We start from the raw sequence: 18,071 nt of genomic DNA, 5'->3' as shown, positions 1-18,071 counted from the left end.
GTTTATTCATTATTCAACTTCGTAAGAATGTGACTACAGCAAGAAAACCATATGCACCGCGGATCCCGTTATTTCGCTCTCGCACCAAAGCAAACGCAAAGGATATGACAGGCGCCATAATGGACGGCTTCGGATTGATATTGACGAGCTCGGGCTTTTCACCCTGCAAGTAAGGCTCGGTGCACAGGCGTCTTTGCTTACTGACCTGCCCACACGGGATGCGGTCAAGACAGCTGGGAAGAGAACCCGCGACCTCGTATTCGAGAGCAGAATGCCGTTACCCCCGCTATATTAAGACACATGTTGAACAAGCAGTGACAAGCCAAGCACACAAACGGGCACAAGTGGAAGAACACAAATAGATAAACATCCACGCACAGCCCCAACTAGCAATTACTCCGACACAGAAAATCGCGAATGTAATTACTGCGCTGAAGAAGTAGAGAAAAAAATAATTACCCAGATCTACGTGAAGTGGTTAATTAAATCCCATAAAACTTCGCGATGAGTATACAGCCGCCTTTATTGTGATCCTATTCAACGCGTAGCCTAATCACATGCAATGTTTATATTTGTGCACCACACAGATGGCAACTTTAATAGTATGCAATGTTTATGTTTACAGATTATACACCGTTCACAATTCTATGCCTAACAGCACATAGCAATCCGCGCGAATGTACAGTATGTGAGATGCATAGTGTTCGATGTTTGTTGACTGAAGAATGGTGAGCAGAAGCACACGCAGAGAGATGTACCCCAGTAGAACAGTGGTGTAAGGTTGGCTATTTGCCCGCGTTTTCACTCGAGCGTCTGTGGCCAAATGAAAACCGCCGCGCGAGCATGTTATTTTGCGCCCACGTGCTCACGCGCGCAGTTGCTGAGCGACGCGACGCCCGCGGCCAGTCGTTTGAAACAGCTACTTCACGTTGGCACGCGAGAAAAATATGAAGGACGCTTAAGCTTTCGCGTTTAAGAGGAAGCTTTAGCTCGTGTGCTCCTATCTAAATGCATGTAAAAGGAGAATTCGTTTTTCTCGACAACCTCTGCACCAAATACGACGAGATTTGTTGCACTTAAAAGAAAAACTTAATATTTAGGGACTGTTATCTTCTAATTTTTTATTTAGGTCGTCATTCTTTTTATTAAAAAGTGTCTAAAATCGATAGGATAGGATAGGGATAACTTTAATAAAGTGCCAGCAAACGACGGTTTAACGCGTCGTGACGCTGGCCAAGCGTCGACCCGGGGTTATACCCTACTCTGCACAAGCCCAGTTGGGCCCGTTTGTAGTGGGTCATGAGGCTTGTGCTTTTCGAGCGCACCCCGGGCCTGCTGGACGGCCCATAGTTGTGAGTCCTTGTCTGCAGACTGCAGTGCACCTTGAAGTTCGGGCGGGTAAGTACTGGAGGTAGCTGCGTCGGGAACCTGGCACAGTCCCACATGATTTGCCATTGGTCTGCCGGACCCGCTGCACAAACACCGCACAGCCCACACGGATAGAGCTCTGAGTGAAGCACGTGCAGCATTGCGGGGGCGAGGAGTGACGCGGTCTGTATTTGTCTTAGGATTACGGCCTCCTCCCGACTGAGTGCCGGGTGGGGAGGCGGCATTGTCCGTCGAGCTAAGCGGTAACGCTTGGTTACTTCGGCATAACTAGTCAATCTGTCCTTGGTTTTGAACCACCACACGGAACGGTCACTCTCGGGGGCGCGGAAAGTAAGCGCTCGCGCCGCCGAATCGGCCGTCTCGTTGTGTTTCGGTGAGGATGCACACTCGCCGGCGTGCGCAGGGAACCACTTGATACGGACGGTGCTGCCGCGGTCTTGACGTTGGAGCTTGCCGATGATGGCGGCCGCCGGCGCGCATATTCGCCCCTTGGCTAAGTTGCGCACCGCATTCCTCGAGTCGCTGAGCACGGTGCGACACTCGCCCTCGGTGATCGCCAGAGCGCTGGCAACCTCCTCAGCATCTGTGGCGTTCGTGCACCGCGAGCTCGCTGCCGTTGTCTTGGTGCCGGTAGCCGCCGCAACGACCACTGCCGCGAAGCCTTCCCGCTTGTATTCCGCGGCGTCCACGTACCGGGCGTGCAGGTCTTGGGCGTGTTGTTCGCTGAGGGCCTTGGCCCGCGCCTGCCACCGTTCTTGGTTGTACTCTGGGTGCATGTTCTTCGGGATGGGGTCCACGTAAATGTGGGCCCGCGCCTCATCTGTGATCTCGCACGGTTGCCGGGTGGGAGCTTGGGGGTTGTAACCCAGGGACGTCATTATACTGCGGCCCGTCTTGGTGGTAGAGAGGCGCTCGAATTGCGCGGTGAGTTGCGCCTCGGCTATTTCTTCTAGGGTGTTATGGACGCCGAGCTGCAAGAGCCGAGCCGTACTCGTGGTCTCCATTAAACCCAGCGCCGTCTTGTAAGCCCGTCTGATCAGCGTGTTGATCTTAGTCCTGTCAGTGACGTGCCAGTTAAGGTAGGCCGCAACGTAGGCGATGTGACTGATCACGAACGACTGGACAAGGCGCACGAGACTGTCTTCACGCATGCACGCCCGTCGTGTAGAGACTCGATGTATGAGCCGGATGGCGTCCATTGCCTTGGTGGTTAGCTTGTTGATGGTCTCGTCGTTGCGGCCGCTCTTGTTGAGCAGCAGGCCCAGGACCCTGATCTTGGGATAATTTTGATGTGATCACACGCCCGAAGAGGAGCGCGCTTCCGTCCCGGTCGAAGCGGTGTGAGGACGAACAGCTCGGATTTGGCGGGCGAGCACATTAGGCCTGTGCCGTCAAGGTGCTGCTCGATGGCGGTAACCGCCGCTTGCAGCTGTTGCTCGATGCTGGCGTCGGTGCCGCCGGCAGCCCACAGGGTAATGTCGTCGGCGTAGATCGTATGCCGGACGCCGGTCCACGCTACTGTCCTCGCTACCCCGATCATGACGAGGTTAAAGAGCAACGGCGATATGACCGAACCCTGTGGTGTACTCGTACTGCCGAGCTTGTGTTCGGGGAGCTTGAGGTCTCCGGCGTGCAGTTCCACCGTGCGGTTGGTCAAGAAGTCTTGAATATAATTGTAGCTCGTTACCCCCATGTTGAGTCTTGATACTTGTGCTAATATGGCTGAGTGTTTGACTTTGTCGAATGCACTTTGTAAATCGAGACCCAGAATTACTTTGCTGTCTTGTGTCTTGTTGTCGATGATTTCTTGTTTGAGTTGTAACATGGCATCTTCTGTGCCGAGTCTGCGCCGGAAGCCGATCATCGTGTCAGGATAGAGGCCTTCCTTCTCTAGGTATTCCTGCCACCGGTTGGCGACCACGTGCTCCAGCACCTTGCCCACGCAGGACGTCAGCGAGATGGGACGCAGGTTGCCGATGTCCAGTGGTTTGCCCGGTTTCGGAATCAGGATCGTTCTTGCCGTTTTCCACTGTCGTGGGAGCTTGCCCGAATGCCAGCATTCATTGAAGTAATCGGTTAGGGCCTCTATCGAAGCGTCGTCCAGGTTGCGTAGCATCTTGTTTGTAACGAGATCTGGGCCGGCTGCTGAGCGGGTGTTGAGCTCGTGCAGCGCTACCCGTACCTCTGATATGGTAATGTCTCGGTCGAGCCACGCGTTGGGCAGCCCCCCGTACGGCGGGTGGGTTTCCGTTGGCGTGTCTGGCAGATACTTGGCTTCCAGGCTCCTGATTACAGCGTCTTTTCCTTGTTGTTGTGTGATGGTGTGCATGAAGTGGGCCAGGTGGTCGCGCTGGTTTGACTTGGTCTTTGTTTCGTCTAGGAGGTGCCGAAATAGGTTCCATGTACAACTGCGATGCAATTCCCTGCCAGCTCGGTTGCAGATCTCGTTCCACTGTTGACGGCACAGGAGCATGCAGTGTTGTTCAATGGCCCTATTTACGTCAGCCACCTTCTTCCTCAATTTGCGATTCAGCCGGTGCTGCTTCCAACGCGCCTGTATCGAACGTTTGGCCTCTATCAGATGGGCCAGGCGGCTGTCCATGATGATGACGTCCTCGTCTGTTTCTATGGTCTTTGTAGCTGAGGTCACTGCATCGCGGAGTTCCGCCGTCCAGGTTTCGATCTCTCTGATGTCTTGTGCTGTGGTGAGGCGTCCCTTACGGAATTCATCCCAGTCCGTCCACTTATGTATAATGGTATTGCTCCGTAATTGGTTGGGTATCGTAATTTATTTATTTATTTATTGATACTGCAATCCCGGTATCGGGATTATAGCAGGGTGGGAAAAAGAATTAAGCAGTTTCACAAAAATGGCAAAATGTAAACAAGAAATAAGGGTGCAGGTTGAAGCTCTGCAGCCAGCATCAGGAATACATTTGAACAAGATATCAAACAGTAAAAAAAATAAAATACACAATAGAACAGTAAAGTGATGAAATGCAGTAACACAGACTAGGCAATATGTTGGGCAAATAACGTCAGTGACGGTTGCAACACTTCATTGTTAGTGAAATTATTCCAATCGGTAATAGTTCGTGGAAGAAATGAGTATTTAAAACAGTTATTACGGATGCGAAAAGGCGTTAAAGTTAGCTGATGTCGTTGTCGGGTCGCATACCCTGACGAAAAATGAACTAAATGGGTGATTTCAGTTCTGTAGTGTCCTTTAATTAATTGGTACATGAATTTAAGTCTTGCAGAACGATTTCGCTCACTTATTGTCGGCAGACCAGCTTTGATTAAAAGATGTGTTATCGATGTACGTCGGTAATTATTATATATGTATCGAGCAGCCCTCCTTTGAACCCTCTCTACTTTGTTTATGTTAGTCTTAGTGAATGGGTCCCAAATGATAGCAGCATAATCTAAGGTAGGCAAGACAATACATTTGTAAGCAAGGAGGCGGACAGATGGAGTGGATAACCGCAATGCCCGTCTTAAGAAAAACAATTTACGATAAGCGTTACACGTTACGAAATCAATATGTTTGTTCCAGCTGAGATTGTTAGTGACCCAGAGCCCTAGATATTTATATTCTGTTACTTCTGCAAGTGTCACATCATTAATACTGTAATCAAACGGTAAGGCATTCTTTTTGTGAGTAATCCTCATCAATACAGTTTTTTCAAAATTAATGGACATTTGCCATGATTCACACCATGCAGAAACTTTCTGCAACGTGTTATTTAGTAGTATTTGATCTGAGACACTTCTTACTTCTGTATAAATGACACAATCATCAGCGTAAAGCCTAATCTTCACAGGAATGTTAGACACAATGTCATTAATATATATTAAAAACAATAGAGGCCCAAGAACAGAGCCCTGAGGGACGCCAGAGTGAACTGTAAGCTTGTCAGAACAATGATTGTTAAAAACGACGAATTGTTCCCTGTTTAAAAGGTAGGCTGAAATCCACTTTACTAATTGTTTGTTATGAAGTATTGTGTCTAACTTATAAATTAACTTTTCGTGAGCGACCCTGTCAAAAGCTTTCGAGAAATCCATAAATACGGCGTCAATCTGTGTTCAATTGTTAATTGAAGAGGAAAAATCATGTATAGTTTCTACTAGCTGTGTACAAGTTGAGTAACCCCTCCTGAATCCATGCTGATATTTAGTAAAGAAATTGTTAGTTTCGAGGAAGTTTGATATGTGATTGTGAATTATGTGCTCAAGTAGTTTACAAGCAGTCGATGTTAGCGAAATCGGGCGGTAATTCTTGATCAATCGCTTGTCTCCACTTTTGTGAAGCGGTTTCACTCTGGCAGTCCCCCAGTCTCTTGGGATTTGACTTTCACACAAGGACCTTGTAAATAAAACAAACAAATATTTAGATGTCCATTGTGCATATCTTTTCAAAAAGGCATTAGGTATGTTGTCCGGTCCAGGTGATTTCTTTACCTCAAGGTTAAGCAGCATACTTAAGATACCATGTTCACTAATGACAAGATCCTCCAAAGGCGGCAGTGAGGCTTCAAATTTTGGAAAGATGTTATTGTCGCTAGTAAATACGGACTTAAAATGTTCATTGAAGACATTAGATAGTTTGTGTGCATCACTGACCAGAACACCTTTGATTTCAAACTCATCATGGGTCTTTGAGGTTGGGGAAACCGAACGCCAGAATTTCTCAGGAGACTCTGATATAAATTTGGGCAAAGATTTTTCAAAATAATGCTGTTTGTCAATGGCCGTTTGCTTTTTGAGCTGAGAACTAAGCAAAGCTATATTTTGTTCCAATTCCGGAGAAAGAATGTTTTCTTTTCTTTTCTGCTTCCTGCGCTTCAGTTTTCTTTTCAGCTGCAGTGTCGCCCGAGAAATCCATGGGTTTTTTGTTTTCTTTTTAACAATAACCGGCACGTGACATTCAATACATTCATGTACCATGGCCTTGAACTGGTCCCAGAGTTCTTGAACACTTGCAGTGTTATTACAAAATGCATCAAAATTAAAGGAAAGAACATCAATAATGGAAACATCGTCAGCACGGGAGAAGTTTCTAAAATGCATTTTAGGCCAAACCTTATCAAGAGTCATGCCGTAAAGGGTCAGGAGAACAGCCTGGTGATCGCAGATACCAGGTATCACTACACACTTAGTTGCATCAAGGATTGTTCCAGAAACAAAGAAGAGGTCTAAAATGGATTTTGAATTCCCTTGTATTCGGGTGGGGTGCTCTACAGTTTGCGTCAAGTCAAACGAGAAAGCTATATCAAGCATTGCCTCACTTGATTCGTCACTATGCGTTTTGATTGCGAATGTTGACCAGTCAATATCTGGCAAATTGAAGTCGCCTGTTAAAATAATGCGATCATTTAGCTTAATAAAGGTTGTCATATAATCTTTAAGGTTATCCAAGACCATGACAGGCGATCCAGGCGGCCTATACAGTGCTCCTACAATATACCGGACATTGTTATGGTATGCCTTACAGAAAATGCATTCAATATTAGGCACTTCAGGCATGCTCAATATATTTAAATATTCTTTAAAGAGTATGGCAACTCCTCCACCTTTACCACCACGGTCTTTCCGAAGTACACTGTAGGAAGCCGGCACAAATTCACTATCGTGAATGGTATCATTTAACCATGTCTCGGTTAAGACCACGATGTCAGGATCTTCGCAAAGTAAAATTCCTTCCAAATCACTAATTTTCTTTAATATGCTTCTACAATTTACATTTAGTATTTTCAGTGATTTAGGAATGGGCTCGTGCTGTCAGTTATTTTTATTGCTCAGCTTATAAGGTAAAAGCTGTCAGCTTTTATTGCTCAGCTTATAAGCTTTTATTGCTCAGCTTCGAGGATGTAGTGGTCACTGCCCAGGTCGACGCCCGTGTTGTGCCATGTTACTTTGCCCGTGTGGTCATTTTTTATGAATGTAAGGTCTGGTGTGGTGTCTCGTGCTACGGAGTTGCCGATGCGGGTAGGATGCGCGGGGTCAGTGATTAGGTCACATTTGTGGTCCAGGGTATCCTGTAATAAGTCCCGTCCCTTGGCCGTGTCCTTCACATAACCCCACGCTCGATGGGCGGCGTTGAAGTCCTCTCCGATCAGCAACGTGTTGTCTCTGGCTTGGGTGCTGGCTGTGTGTAGTAGGGTCTTGAATTTCTGTGTTTGGTGCTTGGGGTTCTGTAGATGTTGGCGATGAACAGGCTGCCTTTCCGTTGTTTGCTTGGGATGATTTCGGTGAAGGCGTATTCCACCCTGCTGCGGCCGTGTTTGAGTTGGTGCTCGATGAACGTGAGCCCTTTGCGGACGAACGTGCAGACGCCCCGTCCCTCCGCTTGGCTAACGTGAGAGCGATACCCAGGGAGGGTGGGGGTCACCGTCGCCGTTTCTTTCAGCAGGATAATGTCGGGTTTCTTGTTTACTGTGGTAATATGTTGTTGCAGCACTGCTTTCTTGTTGTTGTAACCGTGGCAGTTCCACTGCCAGACCGTAAGGCCCGGTAGCGATCCTATTGTGGATTGGTGTTGGGACATAGTTGTGGCGAAGGTGGGGCTTGCGTCTGTTCTTGGAGGTATGAGTGTTTGGCGAATTCCGCTGAAAAGATGGGGCTGCGGACTATGGGCTTGAGGGTGTGTTCAATGAATTCGAAACGCTCTTGTATGGTGCGGAAGGACGTGGTGATCAGTTCCTCCAGCCGTGCCAGCCGTTGGTCGGTCACGGCAGCCGTGCTGGCGTAGGTGTTGGCGAGCGCTTCAATTTTGGCTTCGATGTGAGTTTCCAATTGGGTCAGGTCCTTGTAATGTCGTGATGAAGTGCGTGTTCGTTTCTTGGTGGTTGGGTCAGTGGTCTTCTCCTCCTGGGGCGCGTCTTGGGTTTTGTCCTTTGATTCTGTGACTTGGTGCGATAGCGTGTCGGAGTTCTGCTCGGGGACAACGGTGGGTGTTGGTTCGGTGCGTGCTCGTTTCCTGGGGGTTGGATCAGTGGTCTTCTCCTCCTGGGGCTCGTCTTGGGTTGTGTCCATTGATTGTAAGCCTTGGTGTGATGGCGTGTCGGTAGCGGGTGTAGGTGTCTCGGGTGACTGAGCTGGCTCTGTCCTTGGATGGGCTTGCTGTGCTTGAAGTGTCTAAAATCGACAATTTTCAGAAAACGAAACTATCAAGTTTACAAGTATCTAACTTGGCAAGGAAAAAGGATATCACAATTCTGTTAATTACATCTGATAGTACATCTAAAGCGGACAAAATTGATATGTTATGCATGAATGTAAAAAAATCCAAGTGATATGGAAATGCAGCTTTTGCAGAATCCTTGTATACAACGTAACAAATTCACGTAAGAAAGGAATTGGCATATCGAATTTGTCCGCTTTGAATGATCTAATGGATGCCGTTTACAGAACCGCGACATCTGTTCTTGATGCAGAGCTATTATTTTATAAACTACGTGGTGTATATTTTTCGAACTTTCGAATTTTCGAAAAAAATTTTAACAAAAATGCAGGCCTTATATCGAAATTCCGCTCCCAACAATCCCTACAATTTAACTTTATCTCTCAAATGCAACAAATTTCATTAAAATCGGCACCGAGGTTATCTTAGAAAAGCGTTCTTGCGTTTTACATGCATTTGAATAGGCCGTGTCGGAGTTGGGCCCGAGCTAAAGCTTCCTCTTAAAGCTCTCGCGTTAATATGGCGGCGGTTCTGGCCTTTACATCAGCACAAGACGAAGCTTCAAATCGACTTTCGGGCGCGTATCAACGCGACAGCGTTAAGGAGCTCGTGTCGCAGAAAAGCCGGTGTCGTCGGCGTCGGCGGCCGAGAGCGAAAACTCCCGGAAGGCAATTCATAAATAAAAACAACTTGCAAGATAGGCTGGGTGGGAATCGAACCAGGGTCTCCGGAGTGTCAGACAGAGACGCCACCACTCAGCCATGAGTTCGATGGTTCAAAGCGCAACAAAAGCGCCTCTAGTGAATGCGGTGTTGCCTTAGAAACGTGCCGTACAAAGTTATACCGCGGTGTATATCGGTAATTATGAGCATGTAAATTACAGAAGTCGCAGTTAAACGAGTAGCGAAGTACGTTTCCGCTACATTTCTTCTGCGCTTGGCGCACACGCAGAGCCATCTTGCGGCAAACGCAGAAGACCCCTCCTCGCAATGTACGGCGCCACTCGCCCGCTTCTCCCATTCGTCTCGTTTGAGCGCATTGGGGCCGTGCGGATGCCCCAAAGTTGTGCTGTGGACTCAGAACTGTTGTATATGAAAACTATGTCTTTGTGTGACTCAAGACCATGCCGAGCGAATGAGTGGGCGGTGCGAACGAGGTGCGATAACGCTATCGCGTTCCACTCTTGAAGGCGAATCTTAAGCGTCCTCCAATTTTTTTCTTTCAGTTTCTGTCAATATGATCGAGCTATGCGGTGATATTTCAGCAGCAGACACGGTCAACTTAGTCCAGGAGGGTTCGTTAGAAAGCCTCATTTTCTTCTTTTTTTTTTTAATTGACGTTCGCGCATGCAGTGAGCGCGTATGGCGACGGAGCAAATAAACTCGACCGACTCACATGGTCAGTATCTTGGGCACCGCCACGGAGGTGGGCATCCATTTGCTCGCTGTCTTCGGAGGCTTGCTCATGGCGACCGGCCATCAAAGTCGTCCGCCCCGGCGCCGCTGGTGCGTTTCATGACGTCAGGCTTCGAGAGGTAAGGGGGCTCTCGCCCGCGCCTGGGCTCCGGCCTCGGCTCCAGCCGTGCCCACGCCGACTGCGAGAGCCCAGTCGATTAGTCTTGTCACGACACTGCCCATCATTGTCATCATCAGCAGCAACACACCGTGACCACTGGACCACTCTCCCAGCGATCGCAAAACATTTAGGGTACACTGAAGAGAAACGCTACATTAGCTCAAACCGATGAAGTGTTCGCGGTAACAGCTTGCATGATCAACTGGAAGACAAAACGAAGGCCCAGTCTTTTCTCTTCTTTTTAAGTTCCCGCCGAAACCACAGCGCCGAGGCGCGTCAGTGTGACGTCACGAAATCCAACGTTTTTATTTTATTTATTTTCATTTTACTTGTGCCTGGGCCGTTGAGGCGCAATAAGAGTTCTCGAAACTGACTACATGCATTCAGTATTTGTTTCCCTTGGAACACAATGTAGTCCATATCCTTACCGATAAACAATTAAATAGGCCGGCGCAGACATCGTCTAAAACCCATGACGTCGCGGTAAGAGGGTGAGGGAACCTGTAGAGGGTGTCGCCGCCGGACTTTCGTTTTGGCGTCATTCTCTGGCTTACCGAGCCCATATTTTCCGGCCAAAGGTGGCTCTTTTGTCTTACAGAAGGGTAATTTACTATACATATAACAGCTCAACTTTCTTTAGTGTCCCCTTAACCTTCTATTGCGTCTGCTGAGCTCCATCATGTGCTATATGAATTTCATAATCTCATCACGCCACCCAATCATTTACGTCGCTCAAGTGGTTTTTTTTTTTCATTCCCTTGTTACTTAGTTAGCTCAATAGATCGCCGGTCACCTGATCCCCTCCCCCGGCGCACTACATGACCCGCCCGACTGTGCTCTCCTCCTCGCAACAGGAACGCTCAACTCGGGGCCAACTCTGATTTTGCCATTCAAATACACGTAAAATGCAAAAGTGCTTTTATAAGACAAACGCCCCAACGATTTCAATGAAATGTGTTGCATTGAAGAAATAAAGATAAATTCTATAGCGACTCTAGACAGCAGAATTTTGATTTAGGGCTTGAAATAATTTTTTTTTCAATTGTCCAAAATTGACAAATAAAAAGAAAAGAAATAGGAGCACGACGTTTACAAGTCTAACTCTCCACCAAAAACAGGTATTGCACTTCTGTAAACTGCGTCTGTTAGAGCATCTATAAAGTGGAGTCCGATTTTTAAAATTTTTTTTTAATTGCCTATGGCAGATAGCACTATTCTAACCCTTGATCTATATTACTCGATGAGGCGGCCATTCGAGAAATCAAAATGATTAATTGAATAATTAACATGTTTATGGTAATTAAGCTTTTACTTAATTACTGTACGGCACATATTCCAATCTACGAAGTGTAGATAATGAGTATGCAAGGCATGTGGACTTAGAACGAATTCTCAAGACTACGCGCCAGTTTCAAGATATTAATTTTCCGACGAAATGCTTTGGCCTTCCAATTACGTCTTTTCTTCAACGAATAAAATTACATTTCCGTTTAAAAAATGTAAGAAAAAAGACAGCAAAATAAGTACGTAGAATTCACCGTGCGTTTCACCGCATGTTTGACGGCGCATTGTCTCGAAACCAGTACCATCCTCATAATTCGTTCTAAGATGCGTTCCACACAGTTTGTAGATTGAAATATGAGCCGTAAATTAATTGACTAAAGAAGTCAATTAGCGTAAGTATGTTCATTTTCAATTAAGGATACAGATTTCTCGTAGAAGTAATGGCCGCCTCATCGAGTAATTTAGATCAATGGCCACAATTGTGCTGTCTGCCACAGGCAAATTTTTCAAAAATTTTGGTGCAGCTAAAAAAAAAAAAAAGATGACACCCTGTATATACATTCACTTACCCACCGCGGCCTGCTAGTGGTTCAACGAGGTTCGTGCGAACTACGTTCATTGTGAACGTCCCACACACATACACACACACAACCACACACACACACACACACACACATATATATGGTTTGCTATCGTGCCTTTGTGGTCCTCTGACGACTTCCTTTAATTGACGTCTGAATTATCCTTGTCGCTTTTTTTTTCGTATGCACGTGCATGCGTACAGAGCTTTTTTATTTTATGGCTTAATTTTCTTATTAAATGAACGCTGTTGCGCGACAATAAAATTTTGTTGAACAGGTGTACCGTGGCGCGATTAAAAGACAGGACAAAACAAGACACACAGACACACACACAACGGTGTGTGTCCCTCTGTGTCTTCTTTTGTCCTGTCTTCTAATCGCGCTACCGTACACGTATTCAAGATGCGTTCGTTACCAACAAGCCCACATTGCAACCTTAGTGAATCAAATCTTCGCCGGAACTGGCGAGTCGCTCATAAATGTTGCCACGAAAAACTCTTACTTCGATCCCTCCAATAAGACAAGACACGAGCCGAGTTCTCCCGTCGGCAAAATTTGTTGCGTAAAAATTATTTCTAAACGTAAGGCTCTGATAAAATATGCGGAATGTCCAGCGCGCGGATAAAAAAGAAAATGAAATGAAAAAGAAAAGAAAAAAAGGCAGTCTTCTAAGGTATTCGCGTGCTTTCTACTATAAGTACGTAACCACGTGCATAAGCGTATGTTACAAATAAAGCGAAAATTTCAACTGTCAGCCGCGTACACGCAAGAGCGCATAGCGAGTTTCATGCAGAATACGTAGTAACCCAACCCTTTCGTACCCATGACCAGCGCATGAAAAACACCGATTGGCAAACTGTTCCGTTTCCACATATACGAACTCTGTAAGCAAGCGACGAAATGCCATGCTATTTGCGTGAAAAAATTAAGGAAAAAAAAAGGCGGTATCGAGATAAGCGATGCACGCATAAAGAGAAACTCTCTAGCTTGTTGGGCCAAAGCGAGAGAGAGAGAAGCCTCGCTTAATCGATGCTATACGACGAAAAAGAATTACGAGCGAACCAGAGACTGCTCGTTTTTTTCCCCTTCCTCGACACGATGCAATACGGCTATCGAAATACACGCAGCACGATCCTACGAAAGCAGGAGTGTCCTACGAGTCACATGAAAGCAAAAAGAAACTGGAAAGGACGAAACCGCGGAATGCGACACAGCGCTCCGGCATCTAATGATATTCAAGCGCGTGCACCTGTCACTCGGGGAAAGAGTCGCGCTGGAGCAAAGATGCGCGCGCGAACTTGGCGTATCTTTTCAAACAGCTTTCACGAGACGACGAGCGCACAAACGCTTCTCCGGCGTGGTCGATGCGGGAGACACGCGTTGTACACGAGAGTTTGTCCTCACCTTTGACCAGTGAACTCCTTTTCTTTCGTTCGCGGAGAGGATCGTAGCTACGACCCCTGGCAGACGACACAGCGCAGACGGGTAGCGTTGGTTAGGCCTAGCGATGCGGAATGACGTTTCGCTCGCATTGTTTTGTTTTTACTCTTCCTCACGGGCCTCCCTTCCTCGCCCGGAAACTTCAGTGAAGTTTTCGTGGCGGCCGGTCAGAGACGGGCGAGAAGGCGAGGCATGAGCGGCAGAGAGACTGAGCAACTCGGCTTGCCAAACCACTCGGAAATGCGAGAAAAACAACACAGAAACACTACGGCGGCACTGCCGCGTTCCGCCCACCGGCCGCTTTTCAACTGAGCCCGGCTACTGTGCATCGCTTTGGCCCGCGGTGCGCATATTTTAATAAAATATGTACGAGTGCCTCACATTCGTGCAGCTTCACTGTCTCCAACTCAAAAGTTCAAATGGAATATTCAGCATTCGACTGTTTAGTACTAACTGCCCGCTTCATTTTGGTAAGGAGTTCCCGCCTCCAGAAAGCGTCGTCTGCTTCAAGAGCGAGCGTTGCAGGGTTGCCGAATTGCAAAAAAAGAAAACGCTGTGATTTAGTTCTAAATAAAAAAAAAACGAGATTCGTAAAAAGCAGATTTAACTTCAGAAAAATCAGTTTCTGAATCTGCATGGTAATGTTGCGGCGCGGCCAAAGCATGTCCAACAGCTTTAATAAAATTTAAGAAACAGCTCAAAACAAAAATGACCGCAGACATGTTGGCGCTTGAACGGTTCAGTGCCTCCTCTATTTTTCTGTGCCTGGGAAATGGAGCGGAGAACCAAGGGAACCGGCCGTCGGCTCTAGTACGGCTTTTCGCCGCCACGCGCCGCCGCCGGAGTAGGATCATCGTCGCTCACGGAAACGCAGGGCGCGACTGTATACGCAGTTGTTAAATGGTTGAGCTTTCGACTGTATTCGCATTGTTTCAAGTACAAGCAAGACCTTTGTAAACACGAACCCTGAAGCACTTGTCGCTCTGGGCAACCAGCCTATTTTAGAGGCATGTGTCGTTCGCGGCTATTGCTGTCCGATGCGCTCGCGCGTCGTCTGCTGCGCCGATACGAGAACGCGCGCCAGTTGAAATCCAATGCGTGGAAAAATGTTCTGTCGCCGTTATGTTCGCTTATATGAAAGTCGATATTTGAAAGCAGTGCTTGCCACCATATAATGGGAACGTTTGGGCGCTGAAAGAGCCCCTAACGTCTACTCGTGTAGCAGGGTGCACGCAAGCCGGGAGTTCACGCGCTAAATGGCACGTAATGTCGTGAGACTGTTCTACGGCAAAACGTGATGCCACGTTTCCTTCTTAAAGTTTTTGAGAGTTACATTTGTTGCCACCGCAAGGAAGCCACAGCTGGCGTCAGAAAATGAGGAGCTGTGCCGTGTCATTTAGGAAATCAAAGCTGTTGAATCGTAACGGTGCAAAAACAAGCAAAAAGCGCGTTCTGCCGCGCGGTTCTGCAACACATGAAGCTCTGCAGAACCTGCATGCAGACATTACTCCGCAAATAGGGAGGTTCATGTCTTCAATATCAATGAGTTACGAGTCATGGCTCACATTGATTTTACCATTTCAATGGTGGAATTAAAAGCATTTATTGCGGAAGGAAACTACCACATGTCATTGAAGCGTATACCACTCTCACAGTTTCGCGTGCTTTCGCGAAAGGGGCTTTCTTACAAAATGTTTAACTGCGTCGTGTCTATCAGTAACATTGAAGGCGTAGTTGCAGAGGAGCGGCCTCAGGAAACGAACCGATATGAGGTTCATGAGCTTAAGCCTGTGCTCGTTGCTGTCATTGCTCTTGCACTTTAGCAACTTTGAAGAACAAAGAGCTGGGACGGCGTACTCCACTAAGGTAGTCAGTGGCTTCTGCAAGGTCTGGTGCTCCTGCAGTGCGCGGTCAGCAAAATCTCTTAAACAGTCCAGGACAAAGAGAAGTTGGTCCGACGGGTAGAGCAGCCCACCTCGATCTTGGCTCCGAGTGAGTTGAAAGAGCGGCTGGTTGCTCACCGGCTTCGTACACAAAGTAACACAGTTCTCGCAGTCAATATGCTCGCCTACAACCCTTGCAATGTAGCCCCCCACATAGGCGGTAGCCGAAATCTGTAGCGATGACAGCTGCTGTGGCAAAATTGTCGTATTAAGTCTCTGCAACGCCAATCTTGCTCTCGAGAGCTTGGGCACTGCTTGCACAGTCGACGGCAGGGGAGGCATTGAAGCTGAAGCAGAAGTTGGTTGTGCAGAGGAATGTGCATCACACAGTATGTGTCCCGACATTGCACCACATTCTTTGTGGGCAATATTGGAGGCTGCATTGGACACAGCAATCCCGGTCTTCAGTAGCTTTTCGAGGCCTGACAGTGCAGCCCGAACGTCCAACATGTCGTTGCACCCGGATGACATTCGCAAACTTCCAAAGAGCGATTCAATTGGATCGCTGTTGAATTTTCGAGTGAGCACAAAAGAAAACTTCTCTTCTGTCAACAGATATCTGACGCACGCCACTGTCGAATAGGTGGTTAACAGAATTGCTTCATACGTTTCGGCTGTGAGGAATTCACGAGCATGTCCAGATCTTTTCTTTAACGTCTCCAAGTACATAGGAAAAGTGACCTCAAGCCATTCAAGCCGCGGATCAGCACTGTCGTCAAATTGACGGCCATCCGAAAAATTGTGGCGTATGTGCTGCGTCGTGTTGCTGACATCGTGAAGCACGAACCACCGATAAACGTTCTTCATGAACGTAATTGTTGGGCCTGCGGCTGAAAATGACAGCGCACAAGTGTGTCCAGCCTGATCCTTGAGATGTTCCAAGGCAGCGGTTACACTTGGAGACATGAGCTGGACGGCTCTTGCCACGTTCATCTTTTCTATGTTGCTCGGATAAACATGCTTCCTGCTTAAAAACCGAACAGGCTTTACAGACAAGCCTTTCTGCAGTTCGTAGAGGTCCTTTATGTGTGAGGCAGAAATCTCACCTTTCGGGCCAATGTCACGCGATAGAAACTGTGACCTCACGTTCTTCAGCACGTGGCACGGATCAAAGCTAATGAAAAGAATCCTGCTGCGGTCACAGGGGTGTTCAATCCGGTAGGTAAGCAGGCCATTTCCAAGCAGTTTCATGCAATTCACGTTCACTTTATGATTGTCCGTGACAAGGCGAACAATCCTAAACCCACAAGCTTCCACTTTTTGCATGACGAAAATCAGCAACTTGTGGAGTTGGGGGCCCGTTAGCCCTTTTGTGAAATAGTAGGCAACTGGAATTCGAAACTTTGTTGTCAGTCCACTGATGACAAAGCACAGGAGCGAATTGGCTAAGACAAGCTCACCGTTTTGCTCTTCCACCCCGATGTCTACTTGCCCAACAAAGCAGTCACGTTGCTTGTTGTATTGCAACTTCTGCTTTACCCTCATCTCGTCAACGATGAGCGAGCAGACCTTTGATTGCGGTTTGTCAAAGTTTTCGGCTTCACATATCAGCCGAGTTTCCACCAGTTTGCTGAAGCCGGTCTCACCACTTGTAGTTCCAATATAGTTGGTTAGGGTCTTTCGGTCTGGAAGCTTCAAAAGCATCTCCCCTCGAATATGTTCGTAGGCTTTCGTTGATAAATGCCTCAGCACCACACAACGTCGAGTAGTTTCTTCAGACCAGGTAGGCCTTTTTTTTTTGTAATTGGTAATTTGGTCCACGAGAAACAATGCTGAAGCCTCTTTCTCTGCTGCTCTTTCTCTAATGTAGGAAACGTCTGCAGTCAAAGAGTCCTCCTGCAGTTTCTTGAGCTCCTCTTTGTACTTGTCAATTGTCTGGTGTAGTCTCAGTATCTGGCTCCTCAGATCTCTTTCTTTTCTCTTCCATTTGGCCTTTTCGGTAGTGAGCAAAGCAGAGGCCGAGTTGCTGTCGACCTGGACACTTTTGTCGCATGAGGCAGCCTGGTCAGCCCTGTGCACGCATTCATTCTGGCACTGTACACCATGATGGTCTCTTGTTTCGCAGGTAGCGCTTGTAGTATCCATCGGCTCCGATTCTTCAGCTTCGGGACCTGATGTTGCCTGCGTTGCACATGACAGCGGTCGCGAGGCAGCATGGCTACTGGTGCAATCATTCGTTGACTGTTCGTTCGCAGCACGGTCACGTTTAGTGATACTTGCCATGCTTCGTTTAATTGTTGCCTTCGGCTGCAAACGTGAAGGGTAGTCTGCAAAGACGGACGGAACTGCATCCTTCCTCAGCCGCCGTTTTTTTCCTTCTATGAAGTCTTCTGTTCTGAAATGGCGGCTGCATACTCTAGTGTAGTTAGAAGTTGTATTAGGCGACCAATCACCCCGCTTAATTACTGCAAGCCACCTCTCTCGTATACCAGCGGCAGCTGGTATTTCGTGAAACGACAGCCCGACAGTCTTTTTCTTTCCGTTCGATTTGCACAATGGTACGCAACAGTAAGACATACTGAGGCATAGGGAACACGTGCTTGCAAAATCCTGAAAGAAGAACAATACGAATTCAAAGTTTCGCAATGTTAGCGCGGCCGGACAGGCTGCATGTGCAACACGTGCGTGCAAAAGCCTGAGAAAAAAGAAAACGGATACTATGAAATACGAATG

General features: G+C 47.4%; 2 protein-coding genes across 3 annotated transcripts in view; both read right to left on the bottom strand.

The window, feature by feature from the left end:
* LOC126529350 (uncharacterized) overlaps positions 1–13,933 on the bottom strand; it is a 267,250-nt gene extending 253,317 nt beyond the window's left edge. For both annotated transcript variants that reach the window (XM_055069780.2, XM_050176954.3), the window contains exons 1-2: positions 13,420–13,933; positions 9,971–10,169 (exon numbers count right to left, since the gene is read on the bottom strand). In XM_055069780.2, the coding sequence (XP_054925755.1) occupies positions 9,971–10,041 (71 nt within the window). In that variant the 5' untranslated portion in view covers positions 10,042–10,169; positions 13,420–13,933. The remainder of the gene's footprint in view (positions 1–9,970; positions 10,170–13,419) is intronic.
* A 1,141-nt stretch (positions 13,934–15,074) lies between these two features.
* On the bottom strand, positions 15,075–17,640 carry LOC126528893 (uncharacterized). The gene is made up of 2 exons (XM_050176483.3): positions 15,725–17,640; positions 15,075–15,685 (listed from the first exon to the last, which is right to left on the bottom strand). Exons 1-2 carry the CDS (start codon positions 17,619–17,621, stop codon positions 15,105–15,107), a joined length of 2,478 nt encoding a protein of 825 aa, XP_050032440.1. The 5' UTR covers positions 17,622–17,640; the 3' UTR covers positions 15,075–15,104.
* Positions 17,641–18,071: the final 431 nt, after the last annotated feature.

Source organism: Dermacentor andersoni, chromosome 8 (genome assembly GCF_023375885.2).
Source record: "Dermacentor andersoni chromosome 8, qqDerAnde1_hic_scaffold, whole genome shotgun sequence".
Classification (NCBI taxonomy): domain Eukaryota; kingdom Metazoa; phylum Arthropoda; class Arachnida; order Ixodida; family Ixodidae; genus Dermacentor; species Dermacentor andersoni.
The sequence above is the reverse complement of the archived record's forward strand: the minus strand, read 5'-3'. Positions and strand labels throughout refer to the sequence as shown.

Excerpts from the sequence above, each read along its gene's own strand:
- LOC126528893 (XM_050176483.3), bottom strand. The coding sequence starts at position 17,621 with ATGGCAAGTATCACTAAACGTGACCGTGCTGCGAACGAACAGTCAACG. Across the intron at positions 15,686-15,724 it reads AATGTCGGGACACATACTGT|CTTCAATGCCTCCCCTGCCG; the intron begins GTGATGCACATT and ends CTTCTGCTTCAG.